General features: G+C 40.1%; 1 protein-coding gene across 5 annotated transcripts in view; it reads left to right on the top strand.

The window, feature by feature from the left end:
- The window catches only part of HDAC8 (histone deacetylase 8), a 438,053-nt gene that overhangs the window by 208,731 nt on the left and 213,012 nt on the right, over positions 1 to 16,310 (top strand). For 4 of the 5 annotated variants that reach the window (XM_036304601.1, XM_036304602.1, XM_036304600.1 and 1 more), the window contains exon 9: positions 1,793 to 1,887. In XM_036304601.1, coding sequence (XP_036160494.1) covers positions 1,793 to 1,887 — 95 coding nt within the window. Of the gene's footprint in view, positions 1 to 1,566; positions 1,650 to 1,792; positions 1,888 to 16,310 lie in introns of those variants that run through there. The other variant, XM_036304604.1, reaches the window with a different exon arrangement.

Consider the following 16,310-nt stretch of genomic DNA (forward strand, 5'->3'; position numbering starts at 1 on the left):
CCTGGTCCTTTGGCAGCCTCGAACTCTAGAGGGATCAAAATTAAAGGTGCTTACAAGAGACAACCTCTTATAAAGAGCCAGAAAGAAATGTATCAACTTCAACTCAGGGAAAAAATAACATTGATAACTGCTGTGTGGCATATAACTTTCTTTACCAGCACAAAGAATGATTGTTATGATACAAGTATAGTTACAGGAAAAGAAAACAAAAGACCTTTCCACAACACATATCTGTGAAAATTCAACTTTTGTTTGAGGCTTCAACCTATACTTACCATTTTTAAGGCCTCTTAGCTTCTTCAGTCCAAAGTTTTGGCTTTTGAAAAATGTGTATTCCTGAAAATGCCTGTGCACAAGTGGAATTTTTAGAAAACATATTGCATGTACACTAGAGAGAACTATTACTTAAAACCTATAGTGATTCTTTTTTGAAATCAAATAATCATTCCCAATAAGTCAACCTTAGAAATTTAGATTTTTCACATCAGGAGTGTTTAAAGTAATACCTATACTATTTCACTTAAATTTTCAACCACCAATAATGCATAAACAGTTAGGGGAGGTGGCCATAGCCTCAAGCTTCAGTGGACCTTATTGAGGCCAAAAGACACATTCTAAAAGCCCCAGTATCCCTGACCTTTCAAGGAGTAAAAAGACTTAAGAAATGGATGACCATATGTCTCAATTTATACATGTTGTCCCAGTGTAATTATTTTTTAATATATTTTTATTGATTTCAGAGAGGAATGGAGAGGGAGAGAGAGATAGAAACATCAGTGATGAGAGAGAATCATTGATCAGCTGCCTCCTGTAAGTTCCACACTGGGGAACGAGCCCGCAACTTGGGAATGTGCCCTGACCAGGAATTGAACCTGTGACCTTCTGGTTCATAGGTCGATGCTCAACCACTGGGCCCCAGTGTAATTGTTAATAGTGTCCCCCTTTACCCTTAAAATTGTATTATTTTGGATGATAAATTTTATGATTACCCTACCTAAAATATACTAAATTCAATTTCCCTCAGGCTGCATTGAGGTTAGGAAATCATTCTTTTTTATCCTTACACTTTTGGAATTTAGCTAAAGGCCAGTATTCTATTGCTTGCATGGCAGAACACATCTATTCAGAACAAAAATACTCTGATTGTTAGCCTGTAGATATGGCTTCTGGGTGATTGACAGGACCTGACAAGATGGGTCAGAGTGTCAATCAACAGTCCCTTTCTCAGCTTACTTGATCTCTGCTACTAGGCCTGCATTTTATGGAAAAAAGGAATGATGATAATAAAATAAGGAAGTTTGTTTCTGTTAGCATTTTCCTTTTCTCTTCCCAGGATGTATCTAGAGCTACATCTGCCAATAGATTTAACATGCAAACTACATCCAGCAGTCATTTTATAGAATTGTTGCAAAATTCATCACAGAAACCTTCATGTTGGGTAGGTCATCTCAAGAGATCTAGGTTCCAGATATCTCATTCTTGCAGATTACTCTTGATGGAATTGAGGAGCTTAGAGTCCCCAGGTGCATATTTGTTCTGAAACTAGAACCTTTTTAATCTTTGTAGGCCTTGAACTTCCCAGTTCCACATTGTGCATGGTCTAACTGGTCTACTGAAGTCTGACTACCAGGTGGTTTAAAAATATAAGGGTATGTTTGGGTGCAATTCTGCAAGTTGAAATTGTCTTTTTAGCCCTTTTATTAAAACATTTTTCTCTCCTTCCTTACCCTCTTCCCTCTCCTGCTGTTTTGTGACTATTCTTTCCTAACTTCACAATTCTTGACGGAGACAGGAGGCTATAACCTTGCCAACACGGCTCGATGCTGGACATACTTGACCGGGGTCATCCTAGGGAAAACACTATCCTCTGAGATCCCAGATCATGAGGTAAGTAAGGCTCTGACAAGTCCTCTCTTCTTTAAGGGGAAGAGCTGAGTCATTCCACCTAATCAAAATCATGTCCTCACTACTCAATACTGTTTTGTTGAGAGACACTCTAATAACAATAACATACTGTCTTGGCAGAATAGTGGACTCTTGTTCCAAAATATCCAAGACCTTCTGCCTTTTTTACAAGAGACCTCAAAGGCCAACCAACTTTAATTTCTCAATTAATTACAGAGACTGTGGGAAGGGGTCACCTGTTCATACAAAGAATTCTTTGGAATATGGATATATTTTCATCCCCAACCTCAAAAAAGAAGTGGCAGTTTTCTAAGCTTGGATCTCATCTATCTTTAAAAAGTTCCATAGGCAGTATGTCGCACCTATGTTCTTTGGTGGTAGTCCTAATTTCTCAATTTTCTTTGGCTAATATAAACTTTAAGAAATACAGATCACCACAAAGACAGGGTTGGTGCTTTTCCAGTGATTAGTGGCACACAGAGGTTGGGGTAGGACCATTCAAAATGTGAACCATGTCATTTAAACCCTCACCATTTTCTTTAATCATGAGTTGAGCTTTACATTTTCCATAGCAAAATGCCTACTCTAGTTTTCCCAAAACAGGTTAATAGAAAGCTATCTGGAACCTGTGAGTGTGCTGACAATCCTTTACCCAAAGGTGTATCCCTTCTCTTCCCACCTATATCCATACCTGGCAGGAAGCATGTTATCACAGATCAGGATGTGTAGCTGCAGGCCTTAGACTGTGTGACTTTATAATAATAACTTTATAATAATCCACTTTCTCAAGCCAATTCCCAAGGTGTAGAGATGATACTTTGATTATAATGTTTTGATTCCTCCCAGAAACAGAAGCTGTGCACTTGGGAGCATTATGTTTTTGAAAGTTGGTATTATTTTTTTAAAAATTAGAAACAAACTAATTTTCTTACAATTTTCTTCTAACCAGAGATGAGGTATAATATGTATCTCAGAAAAGAAAACTCAGTATGTCTAGAATACAAATAGAAGGCAAGCTATAATTTGAGACAATTTGCTGGTGTCAGGGTTAATAGAAGTTTCTTTCCTTGACTTAACTTACCTTTATTCAGTACTTGGAAGCTTTATGAAATATAAAGGTAAGCAAATAAATGTAATTATTGTTCTTGCTGTGGGAATATCTCATATTGCATTATAACTTAAAGCACTGAGACTTTAAAAACTGATCAAGTTTTGTCAAAAAATAGTTTTAAGCATATAGAAGCCTGAATTAAGAATGTGTTCTGTTCCTAGGAAACAGTGTAAATCCATAGAGTCATCTGTCTTAAAAGGTTGATAACATTTTAATAAAGATGAATACTGCCTCTGATACCTGGAAAAGCAATGTGCCTCAATAGGTGTAAGTTTGGCCTTATAGATAGACATGCCCTGTCTTTATACTGACATATTCTCCCAGATTAAATGAGATCTAATGTATGCCAAGTGCCTAACACAGTTCTTGGAACATAATAGGCACATTTGACGTCTAAATTTTCTCCTTCCCCTTTGTATGCTTCTAACAACTTCTTATAATCAGACATTTATGACTTTGTGATTCATAAATTTGCCCAAATCTTTTTTGAATCCCTTCTATAATATCCTTCTGGTATTAGAGATGTGAGTCATCCAAGGAGGAACAAAGAAAAAAATTGAAATGACAGCCTTCCAAGTTTAATAAGATAATATTTTCATGAAAATTGCCAAACATAGACTCTACAGTGTGAAGGCATAAATAAGTTTTGTGCCACAATACACAGTTGCACACAAATATGCTTGTGGCCCTCTATAATCAGATAAACAAATGGTAGATAAAAAAAATATTTATTGAGCACCCATTGTTGAAAGATGCAGACTCCAAGACCCCTACCTGAAGCATCAGGGAGGGTGGGCAGTATAAGTGCTAGAGAAATATGTAGATAACAAAAATAATTATATTGCAGAGCAGAATAAGAACCACAAGACAGTAGGAACAATGGCTATGGAGATGTGCTTCAAATATAAACAGGATACAGAGGAGTGTACAAAATACCCTGCCCTCCAAGAGCTGAAAATATTATTGAGAAATATAGTCACTGACAAGGTCAAGACAGTGTAGCAGGCAACCACAGTCTGGCTGACTCCCTCACTGTCTTCACTCTCAGTCTTGGGCTTTTGTTCTGTCTCCTTGGATAATAATCTTCCTCCTCTTCTAAATGCCTTTCCCCCACCTCTCTGCTATCTTCCTAGGTCCAGCTTCAAGTCCTATGCCTTTAATAATCCCTTACCTAAATATACCAAAACCCTTTCACCACATTTGTTTATTAAATGTTTCATCATTCATTTAACAAATATTCCTTGGGCCCCTACTACTTGCCTGGCCCTATTCAGACATAGATGCAGAGATACAAAGACTGACAAGATAGCCTGGCCAGTGTGGGTCAGTGGTTGAGTATCAACCTATGAACCAAGAGGTCGCTGGTTTTGTTAGGTTGCATGCCCAGGTTACAGGCTGGATCCCTGGTGAGGGGTGTGCAAGAGGTATCCAATCGATGTTGATGTTTCTCTCTCATAGATGTATATATTTAGGGTTGTCAGATGTTCTTGATAAATGTACCCTTTATTAATATGAAATATACCTCTTTATCTCTGGTAATATTCCTTGTAATGAAGTCTTCTTTGTTTGATTTTAATATTTTCACACCTGTTTTCTTATGATTATTATTTGTATATAATAATATACAAATGAGTATATATTTTTCTGTCCTTTTACTTTGAACCTATTTGTAGCTTCATATTTAAATTGTTTTTCTTATAGACAGCATATGGTTGGTTCCTGATTTTTTTAGCCATTTTGAAATCTTAGCCTTTTTGTTGGAGTACCTAGAAAATTCACCTTTAAGTAAATTATTTATATGTTTAGGTTTAAATCCATTTCCTATTTGTTTTCTATTTGTACCATTTGATCTGTGTTCCTTTCTATTTTCCTGCCCTCTTTTGAATTAAATAAATATTTTTAAGGATTTCATTTATCTTATTTATTTGCTTATTAGCTATATCTTCTCTCTTTTTTGTGGTTGCTCTGGGGCTTACAGTGTGCATTTTTAACTTATCATAGTCTACCTTAAAATATTATTACACTACTAGTACTTCATGTATAATACAGCACCCTTAATGATAATGTTCTTCCATTTTCCCACTTTTCTTCCTTTGTGCTATTGTAGTCAGATATTTGACTTTTGCATATGTTATAAATTTCATGATATATTGTTACTATCTTGCATTTTTAATTTTAAAATGTTTAACTTATTTAAAATAAGAATAATAAATCCAGTACACATTAGCACAAATAACATGTTGTAGTAAAAAACAACAACAAAATACCCTCTATTTAATAAGACAAAAATTAATTTCATAAGAAAAATAACAGTGCTATACATTTGTGCACATCTGTAATATCTGGCTCATAGATGGCAGTTGAGTTCTCATACCTGTTTCTATATTCAGCGTGTTTTGATGTTGTTTTTGTTAAAGTATATGAAAAAAAATTCACCCTCACATGAATATGTAGTTGGAAAAGGTTGGAGTATTTTAATAACCTTTTCCGATAATTATGGATATTCTACATTGATACTACACAAAAATTCTACATTTGGTAGTTTCTTAGTCATTCCACTACTGTACGCTTGATAGCTTCCCAAAACGTAAGCTTTGTTCCAGTGAGATCAGTGGTGATACCAGTTAATGCTGATGGAATTTTAAACCATATTAACAAATTTTTTATATTCTTTTACATTAAAATTCACTCATCTTGTACTTTGAATCAATATATGACCCAACTTATATATATTGATTTTTTTGGAAAATATTGGTCCACTACGTTATGCAAATATTACAAATGTTGAAACATTTGATGCAATACTGAAAGAAAATCACATTAACTGGTATCACCACTGATCTCATTGGGACAAAGCTTAAGTTCTGGGAAGCTGTCAAGCTTATAGTGACAGAATGTTTTTCAAAATTTTAAATTTCACTAAAGTACATGAATATTATCTTGGCAACAAATAATGTCAGTCTTTATTCTAAGGTGATCAGGTTACTTCATTTTTGAGAAAATAATCTGCCAAGGACCCAATAGTTTTATTATTAAAACTATTAATAATAGTTTTCCAATTAGTTGTTCTTTTAAGCAAAAATGGTGTTCCAGTAAAAGTGGCTACTTAAGCCATAGCTTAATCACAGGTGTGCTATTCCTCAAGACAACCACAGTAGTACAGTTTATAACAGAAGCAACTTCTGCATACCTCCTATTTTGTCATACAATATTAAATCCAGGATCAAGAGTTAATAATTTTCAGTGCTTCCTCAAGGACATTCTTAAATAAAATTGGAGTTTTTTACTGTGAGTACATAACAGTAAAGAATAAAATAACTGCTGGTGTACTTTGGTGCTACTGCCTTAACTTGTACCATGGTGCCAGCAGTTTTACCCACCATTGCTTTTGCACCTCCATGTAAATATAAACCAACCTGCTCCAGGATAAACCATGAGATTCAAACAAGTTATTTAGCATTTTCAATATTTTAGTACTACTTGTGTTTGTTGCCAACCATTCACATGAAAAAGGTCTTCTTCAAAGATTACTTAATGCTGATACTACACGACTACAAGTAAAACAGCAAGTCCAGCCATTCGTAGCCTTGTTTGTTTGTAAAGTGAAAGTATAATTCTGAAAATGAAATAACAACTAAGCCTTCGTGTTTAGAGCTAAAGGTTTAAATAAGCAAGTTACTTTCCCATTGAAAAGAGACAGTACTGTGGGGGCGGGTAAGAGATCAACCGAAGGACTTGTATGCATGCATATAAGCATAACCAATGGACACAGACACTGGGGGGTAGGGGAGGCCGGGGGAATGTCTAGGGGGAAAAAAAAGGAGACATATGTAATACTCTTTGTAATACTTTAAGCAATAAAAAAATTAAATTGAAAAGAGACAGTACTGTGAGTTATTTTACTAACTTTCCTTCCAGTACTCATTGAGCAATGTCAACTGTCGAAATCTTTATTGGTCTCTAAGCTATTTGTGCATTTCTCCAGCCCATGCAATGTAATAACTTATGCATAATATGATGCTTCAGTGACTTTTCATTTCTAATTTGAAAAGCTTTAACAATTTGGGGGTTTTGATAAGCTCATCATGTTCACATTTAAAATATTCTGTTTCCCTTGAACTATTAATGAATGGTCTGAAAATGATGCCACCACTTAAACAGCAAACTATTTTGGAACTATGAAAATGTCTTGTTCATAAGATACTAGAAGGTAAATTAATGACATATCTATCTATCTATCTATCTATCTATCTATCTATCTATCTATCTATCTATCTATAAAAGCCTAATATGCAAAGTGTCCCCTCAGGAGTTCGACCCACCAGGAGTTCGATCGCTCTGACCACCAGGGGGTGGCAAGGAACTAAGAAAGGCCCCGGCCAGCAGCCGGCAGCCACTAGAGACCCTACCCGTGTATGAATTTTGTGCACTGGGCCTCTAGTATAAAGATAATTTTAATCATTTTTGTGTCTTATAATTTCACCCTATGTCTTTGAAGTAAATGTCTTCCTTCCGTTAGTCAGAGCCCTCACTAATACTTCAGTTTCATCTTTTTCAGCTGCTTTAAACATAGATGTTGCAGCTCTGTTTTGAGAAAGCAAGTCTTCTAATCTCCATTTATTAAGTCAACAATCCATTCTTGTTCCAGAGATTAAATCAGATATAACTAAGGATACTTTTTCCATGTCCCTATTGTGGCTAGGGTATCCAGGCACAAGTCATGGTGCCAGTACTTCAGAGGAGAGAGCTAAGAAGCTTCAAGGAAGGGGCAAAAGAGAAGATTTAGAACCCAACCAGGTCTCTACATAGGGGCATCTGCTGTATGGGCCCCAGCAGGGGGTACAGGTAGGCTAGACATCTACTTATAGCAGTCAAGGAATGCAATGCTCAGGCTAGAATGCACCAGTTATGACAAGTCCTGGACCACACCCTCTGTGTCCCCAGCTGGATTGTGCCATTTTTGAACTTGAATGCATTACTCCACTTACTCTGCCACCAGCCTGATAGCCTGCCTCACTCCTCCATGGACTTCCATGGCATTTATTTGCAGTCAGCTACCAAGGAACCTGCTGCTCTTAACATGGCCATAAATGATCATTGAAAACAATTTTAAAATGAGTAAGAAAATATATTTTAAATGCCCATATATTTACCTTTTCCAACATTTTTCAGTCCTTTGTGCAGATACATGTTTCCAACTGGTAAAAGTTACATTCTGCCTTTAGAACTTGAGTTAATTTTCTTATAATGTAGGTCTGCAAGCAACAAATTATGCCGGGAGCCGGTCCATCCTTGCTGTTTCAAGGGACCTGGCATATATGGCATACTGCTCTTAATATGTTTGCTCACCTTCTTGGCACTATGTGTTTTAACCAAGGTCACCTCTCTGAGAAAGGTTGTTTCCCCAGGTAGGGATTTTCCCCTGAAGTTAGGGAGGGAATAGAACCCCTTAACTAAGTGCCAGACGGGTAATTAATCACTTTAACTACGAACAATCATGCTTAAGTGACATAATCTTTACTCCCTGGAGTGGAGATAAGAAACGCCCTAACCTTTGGAATAGAGATTGATAGGATTGGAATCAACTGGTATAAATACAGATGTAACAAGACAACAGGACACAGAACCTAGACACAGAACCTAGACACAGAACCTACACAGAACCTAAACAGAATCTAGAAACTGGAGACAGAACCTAGAGACAGAACCTAGCGAGAGAACATGGCAAAAGATCCTGGACAGAAACTGGCCACAGAACCTACAGACAGAACCTAGCGAGAGAACATGGCTGAAGAACCTAGAGACAGAACCTGGCTACAGAACCTGGATAGAACACGGCAAGAGAACCTGACTAGAACCTGGTGACTGAACCTGGCTGGAGAACCTAGCGAGGGAACATGGCTACAGAACCTGGCTGGAGAACCTGGAGAACCTGGCTGGAGAACCTAGCAAGAGAACATGGACACAGAACCTGGCTGGAGATCCTAACCAGAACTTCGCTGGAGATCCTGAACAGAACTTGGCTGGAGATCCAGACCAGAACTTGGCTAGAGATCCTGGCTAGAGATCCTGGCTAGGCTGCTGATCAACTGAACACTGTCTCTGTGTCATTCCTTCTTCGCCGACTCCGTCCACACCTTTGGGGACCCCTGGACCTGCTGGGGTTGGACCCCAGCAAAATTAAGCTTTGTTTGAAAAGTATTTTGTCTTAATGTATGAATGATATTTTCACTGTTTATTTTTTAAAATTTATCTTTATTATTGAAAATACTACAGATGTACACTTTGTTTGTTTGCTTTCCCCATTGACCCCCTCCACCCTGCACCTGCCCCTCCCAGGCCTTCACCACACTAATGTCTGTGTCCATGGGTTATGCATATATGCATATAAGTTACCTGGTTAATCATTCCCCACCCACAACCCACCCTGGCCTTCCCTCTGAAATTCGTCAGTCTATTCCATGTTTTTATGTCTCTGGATCTATTTTGTTCATTAGTTTATTTTGTTCATTAGATTCCACATATGAGTGAGATCATGTGATACTTATCTTTCTCTGACTGGCTCATTTCTCTTAGCATATGACTTTGCAGGTCCATCCATGCTGTTGCACATAGTAAGAGTTCTTACTTCTTTATCACCATGTAGTATTCCATTGTATAAATGTACCTCAGCTTTTTTATACACTTATCTTCTGATGGGCACTTGGGCTCTTAGCTATTGTAAATTGCACTTCTTTGAACATTGGGGTTTATATATTCTTTCTGATTGGTGTTTCTGGTTTCTTAGGATATATTCCTAGAAGTGGGATCACTGAGTCAAATGGGAGTTCCACATTTAATTTTTTGAGAAAACTCCATACTGTTTTCCACAGTGGCTGCACCAGTCTATATTCCCACCAGCAGTGTCCTAGGGTTCCCTTTCTCTACATCCTCTCCAGCACTTGTCATTTGTTGATTTGTTGATGATAGCCATTCTGACAGGTGTGAGGTGATACCTCATTGTCATTTTAATTTATATCTCTCGGATGATCAGTGACTTTGAGCATTTTTTCATATGTCTCTTGGCCATCGGTGTGTCTGCTTTGGAGAAGTGTCTATTTAGGTCCTTTCTCCCCCGCCACCCCCAACACCATTTATTGAAGAGACTGTCTTGACTCTGTTGTATGCTCTTGCCTCCTTTGTCAAATATTGAGTGTAATGGCTTGGGTCAATTTCTGGGTTCTCTGTTCTGTTCTATTGATCTATATACCTGTTCTTGTGCCAGTACCAGGATGTTTTGATTACAGTTGCTTTGTAGTATAACTTGATATCTGGCATTGCGATTCCTCCAATTTTGTTCTTTTTTCTCAACATTGCTGCAGCTATGTGGGTTTTTTTTGGTTCTATATGGATGTTTGTAGTGTTCTAGATATGTGAAATAAGCCATTGGTATTTTAATTGGGATTGAATTGAATCTATAGATTGCTTAGGATAGTATGAACATTTTAATGATGTTGATCCTACCAATCCATGACCACAGTATATTCTTTCATTTGTTTATATCTTTCTCTATCTCGTTTTTCAATGTCCTGTAGTTTTCTGAGTACAGGACTTTTACCTCTTTGGTTATTTTTATTCCTAAGTATTTTAATTTTTCTGTTGCAATGGTAAATAGGATTGTTTTTTTAGTTTCTATTTCTGAGAGTTCTTACCCTATACAATAAAAGGGTAATGTACAAATTGACTCTAATGGCAGAACAGGGAATGACAGGTCACTATGATGCACATTGACCACCAGAGGGCGGATGCTCAACGCAGGAGCTGCCCCTGGTGTGGTCAGTACGCATCCACAGAGGGAGTGTCGCTAAGCCAGAAGCTGGCTCATGGCTGACCAGCGCAGCGGCAGTGGCAGGAGCCTCTCCCGCCTCCGTGGCAGCGCTAAGGAGGGATCCTGGGCTGCTAGAGGGATGTCTGACTGCCAGCTTAGGCCCCATCCCCCCAGGGAGCAGGCCTAAGCCATCAGTTGGACAGCCCCCAAAGGGTCCCGAACTGTGAGAGGGCCTCTAGTTGGTGTATAAAAATGCCATCGATTTCTGGATATAAATTTTTAAGTCCTGCTACATTGCCGATTTCATATATATATATATATATATGTATATATATATATATACACACACACACACACACACACACACACACACACACATACATACATACTAGAGGCCCCGTGCACAAAATTCATGCATGAGTAGGGTCCCTAGGCCTGACCAGTGATCAGGGCCGTTCAGGTTTCCTGCCTCCCCGCCTCCTCCTTCCCTCACCACCCACACGCTGCCACTGCACGGTACCCCCCGCCTCCCCACCTCCTCCATCCCTCGATCCCTCAGCACCCTGCCAACACCACTGGTCACCTGCCATGTTCCACGCTGCCCCCTGGTGATCAGCGCATGTCATAGCAAGCAATCGAACTCCTGTTCTCCCAGTCAAACTCCTGAGGAAACACTTTACATATTAGCCTTTTATATAGAGAGATAGATAATATATACATAATATATACATAATATATACATTATATATATATATATATATGTATATATAATCTTGTATTACATATGTAATCTTGTATTACATATATCCCTTTTTTCTCCCATTGACCCGTTATAGCCTGACCCTGGCCCCCACCCCAGTAATTTTATTTATTAAATCTATGTTTTTTTATGGGGTTTTTAGGGTTTTCTATGTACAATATCATGTCATCTGCAGATAATGAAAGTTTTATTTCCTCCTTTCCAATTTGGTTGCCTTTTATTTCTTCTTCTTGTCTAATCGCTGTGGCTAGCACTTCCAATACTATCTATAATAATAAAAGCATAATATGCTAATTAGACCGGACGACCTTCCAGATGTTCTTCCAGATGACCTCCCGGACAAAGCCAGGGCTGCGAGGGAATCCTGGATCCCGGGTGCCTGCTGGCAGCTGGAGGGAAACCCAGCTCCCAGGTGCCTGCCGGTGGGCGGAGGGAAGCCTGGGTCCCGAGTGCCCGCTGGCAGCCAGAGGGATGCCCAGGTCCCGGGTGCCAGTGGGAAGCCGGTGCCGGCAGCCGGGGGAAGAAAGGCCTACTCTTGCACAAATTTTGTGCATCTGGCCTCTAGTCCTATCTAATAAAAGAGTAATATGCAAATTGACCATCACTCCAACACAAAGTGGTCACCCCAATCTGGTCAAAGATGGCCACCACAAGATGGCCAGCAGGGGAGGGCAGTTGTGGGCAATCGGGCCTGCAGGGGAGGGCAGTTGGGGACAACCAGGCCTGCAGGGGAGAGAAGTTGGGGGCGACCAGGCCTGCAGAGGAGGGCAGTTAGAGGTGACCGGGCCAGCAGGGGAGGGCAGTTAGGGCCAGTCGGGCTGGCAGGGGAGCAGATAGGTGTCGATCAGGATGGCAGGGGAGTGGTTAGGCAGTGATCAGGCTGGCAGGAAGAAGCAGTTAGGGGCAATCAGGCAGGCAGGCAGGTGAGTGGTTGGGAGCCAGCAGTCCTGGATTGTGAGAGGGATGTCTGACTACCCGCTTAGGCCCAATCTGGGCAGTCAGACATCCCTTGAGGGGTCCCAGATTGGAGAGGGTGCAGGCTGGGCTGAGGGACACCCCTCATGCATGAATTTCATGCACGGGGCCTCTAGTCTATAATAATAAAAGCATAATATGGTAATTAGGACGGCCAAACAACCTTCTGGATGACATTCCGGATGACTTTCTGGACAAAGCCAGGGCTGCAGGCCCTGAGGCAAGCCAGGGCTGCGAGGGCCAAGCCCCTTGCATGAATTTCGTGCATCAGGCCTCTAGTTTTGAATAAGAGTGGTGAAAGTAGACTTCCCTGTCTTGTTCCTGTTCTTACGGGAAACAGTTTTAGTTTTTGCCCATTGAGTATGACGTTGGCTGTAGGTTTGTCATATATGTCCTTTATTATGTTAAGGTATGATCCCTCTATCCCACTTTGCTGAGAGATTTTATTAAAAAGGGGTGTTGGATTTTGTTGAATGCTTTTTCTGCATCTGTTGTATGTTCATGTGATTTTTGTCTTCCAATCTGTTTATGTGATTTGCCTTCCTGTCGATTTCTTGGACTTTTTTATGAATTCTACTTTTATTTATCTGTAATGTTTTCGAGTGTATTACTTTGTATAGATTTTTAGTGATTGCTTTATGTATTTCATTACATATATATATATATATATATATATATATACACACACACACACACACACACACACACACACACACACTAGTGGCCCGGTGCACAGATTCGTGCACATTGAAAGGAAATTAATTAGAAGAAATATTGTAATATCACTATTCACTCTTTCTCTATAATAGAAGTGTCAGAGATGAAAGAAAATTAGTAAAATGTATATGGAAATAATATATAAATTGATTAATAAATAAACAATAACAACATGATATAACAACTACAAAGACATGATATGAAAACAACAAAAACATGATATAAAAACATGATATAAAAACAACATTGATAAAAACAATGACTGATAAATTGATTAAACTTATTCTAATATCTCCCTATACCACATTAAGAGTAAAAACACTTTCAGAGTGCTTGACTAATTTCCCTTGTGATGAAGTATTTACAACTTTAACGTCACATGCTCTTTGAACTCAAAAGAAAGCAACATATAACCGACCATGTCCAAAAACGGGTTCAGGTAGGAATATTCCTACTCTGTCTGGTTTGTCCTTGTGATTTATGAATACTCATTGCAAATGCTGGCATCACAGGAAACTGTCTTCAAATTAATTTCAATTGGAGGCCAGTGTCAAGGTAGACGCTGGCTTCTTTCAGGTTCAGAGGTACGTTGTGCCAATAGTTGCTCTTCAGACATATTCTATCGGTGATGCAGCTTTCTTTCAGCTTCAGAATGTTAACAAAAACAATCAAATTCGGAGAATATATTTGCAAATGTTATCACCGATAAGGGTTTAATTTCCAACATTTGCAGGGAGCTCATACAACTTAACAAAAGGAAGATAAACAACCCAATCAAAAAATGGGCAATGGACCTAAATAGATACTTTTTGAAAGAAGACAAGAAGAAAGGCCAAAAGACATATGAAAACATGTTCAAAGTCACTAATCATCCAAGAGATGCAAATCAAAATGACAGTGCGGTACCATCTCACACCTGTCAGAATGGCTATCATCAACAAATCAACAAACGACAAGTGCTGGAGAGGATGTGGAGAAAAAGGAACACTTGTGCACTGCTGGTGGGAATGCAGACTGGTGCAGCCACTGTGGAAGACAGTATGGAGTTTCCTCAAAAAACTAAAAATGGAACTCCCATTTGACCCAGTGGTCCCACTTCTAGGAATATATCCCAAGAAGCTAGAAACATCAGTCACAAAGGATATATGCACCCCTATGTTCATAGTAGCACAATTCACCATAGCTAATATTTGGAAACAGTCTAAGTGCCCATCAGTAGATGAGTAGATTAAAAAACTGTAGTACATCTACACAGTGGAATACTATGCTGCGGTAAAAAAAGAGTTCTTACCATTTGCAACAGCATGGATGGAACTGGAAAGCATTATACTAAGTGAAATAAGCCAGTCAGAGAGAGAGAAATATCACATGATCTCACTCATTTATGGAATATACTGAACAACATAAACTGATGAACAAAAACTGATCCAGAGACAGAGAAGCATTGATCAGACCATCAAACCTCAGAGGGAAGGTAGGGGAGGGTCAGGGTAAGGGGGGAGAGATCAACCAAAGGACTTATATGCAAGCATATAGGCCTAACCAATGGACACAGACAATAGGGGGTTGAGGGCATGAGTCAGGGGAATGGAGGGTAATGTTGGGATAAGGACACATATGTAATAACTTAATCAATAAAAAATTAAAAAAACAATCAAATTCACAATCAACAATGACAGATCAAAACACATGCATGCGATTGGTGCCAGCAAGAGCTATATATGTATCATGCAGGCGTGAGTAAATGTTTATTTTTAAATTGCCAGTGCACGTCATATATACCAGCTCGTTGGTCAGGCAGACGGATGGACAGGCAGTTGGTCAGTCACTTAGCTAGCTATCTATCTATACATACATACATACATATATATATATATATATATATATATATATATATATATACACACAACTCATACAACTTAACTAAAGGAAGATAAACAACCCAATCAAAAAATGGGCAATGGACCTAAATAGATACTTTTTGAAAGAAGAAGGCCAAAAGACATATGAAAACATGTTCAAAGTCTCTAATCATCCAAGGGATGCAAATCAAAATGACAGTGCGGTACCATCTATATATATATATTCCGAGAGCTTTATATGTATTGCATATGCATGAATCAACGTTTATTATTAAATTGCCAGTACACGTCATATGTACTGGCTGGTCGGTCAGTCAACCAGTCGGACAGATGGATGGATGGTCACTTAGCCTTTTATATATATACTAGAGGCCCGGTGCACAAAAATTTGTGCACTTGGGGGGGAGGGGGGGTCCCTCACCCCGGCCTGTGCTCTCTCGCAGTCTGGGACCCCTCGGGAGATAACGACCTGCTGGCTTAGGCCTGCTCTCGGGTGGCAGAGGTCAGGCACAATCCCTAGGTACAGCCCCTGGTCGGGCTCAGAGCAGGGCCGATTGGGGAGTTGGGGCGCCGCCCCCTGTCATGAACAGAGCAGGGCGGATTGGGAGGTTGTGATGCCACCCTCAGTCACGCTCAGGGTAGGGCCAATTGGGGAGTTGGGGCACCGCCCCCTGTCACACTCAAGGCAGGGTCGATGGGGAGGTTGCGGCGCCATCCCCTGTCACGCACAGAGCAGGACCTATCAGGGGGGTTGGGGCTCCATACCGTGTCATGCACAGGGCAGGGCCAATCGGGGTTGGGGCGCTGCGCCCTGTCACGAACAGAGCAGGGCTGATCAGGGGGTTGAGGAGCTCCCCCCGTCACTCACAGAGTAGGGCCGATAGGGGAGTTGGGGCACCGCCCCCTGTCACACACAGAGCAGGGCGGATCAGGGGTTTGCGGTGCCGCCACTGTCACACTCAGGACAGGGCCAATGGGGAGGTTATAGCTCTACCCCATCACACACAGAGCAGGGCCCGTGGGGTGGGGGTTGGGGCGCCAACCTCTATCACCCACAGAGCAGGGCCGATCAGGGGGTTGGGGTGCCACCACTCTCACACTCAGGGCAGGGCCGATGGGGAGGTTATGGCACTACCCTGTCACACACAGAGCAGGGCCGATTAGGGGGTTGGG

Source organism: Myotis myotis, unplaced genomic scaffold (genome assembly GCF_014108235.1).
Source record: "Myotis myotis isolate mMyoMyo1 unplaced genomic scaffold, mMyoMyo1.p scaffold_m19_p_4, whole genome shotgun sequence".
NCBI lineage: Eukaryota > Metazoa > Chordata > Mammalia > Chiroptera > Vespertilionidae > Myotis > Myotis myotis.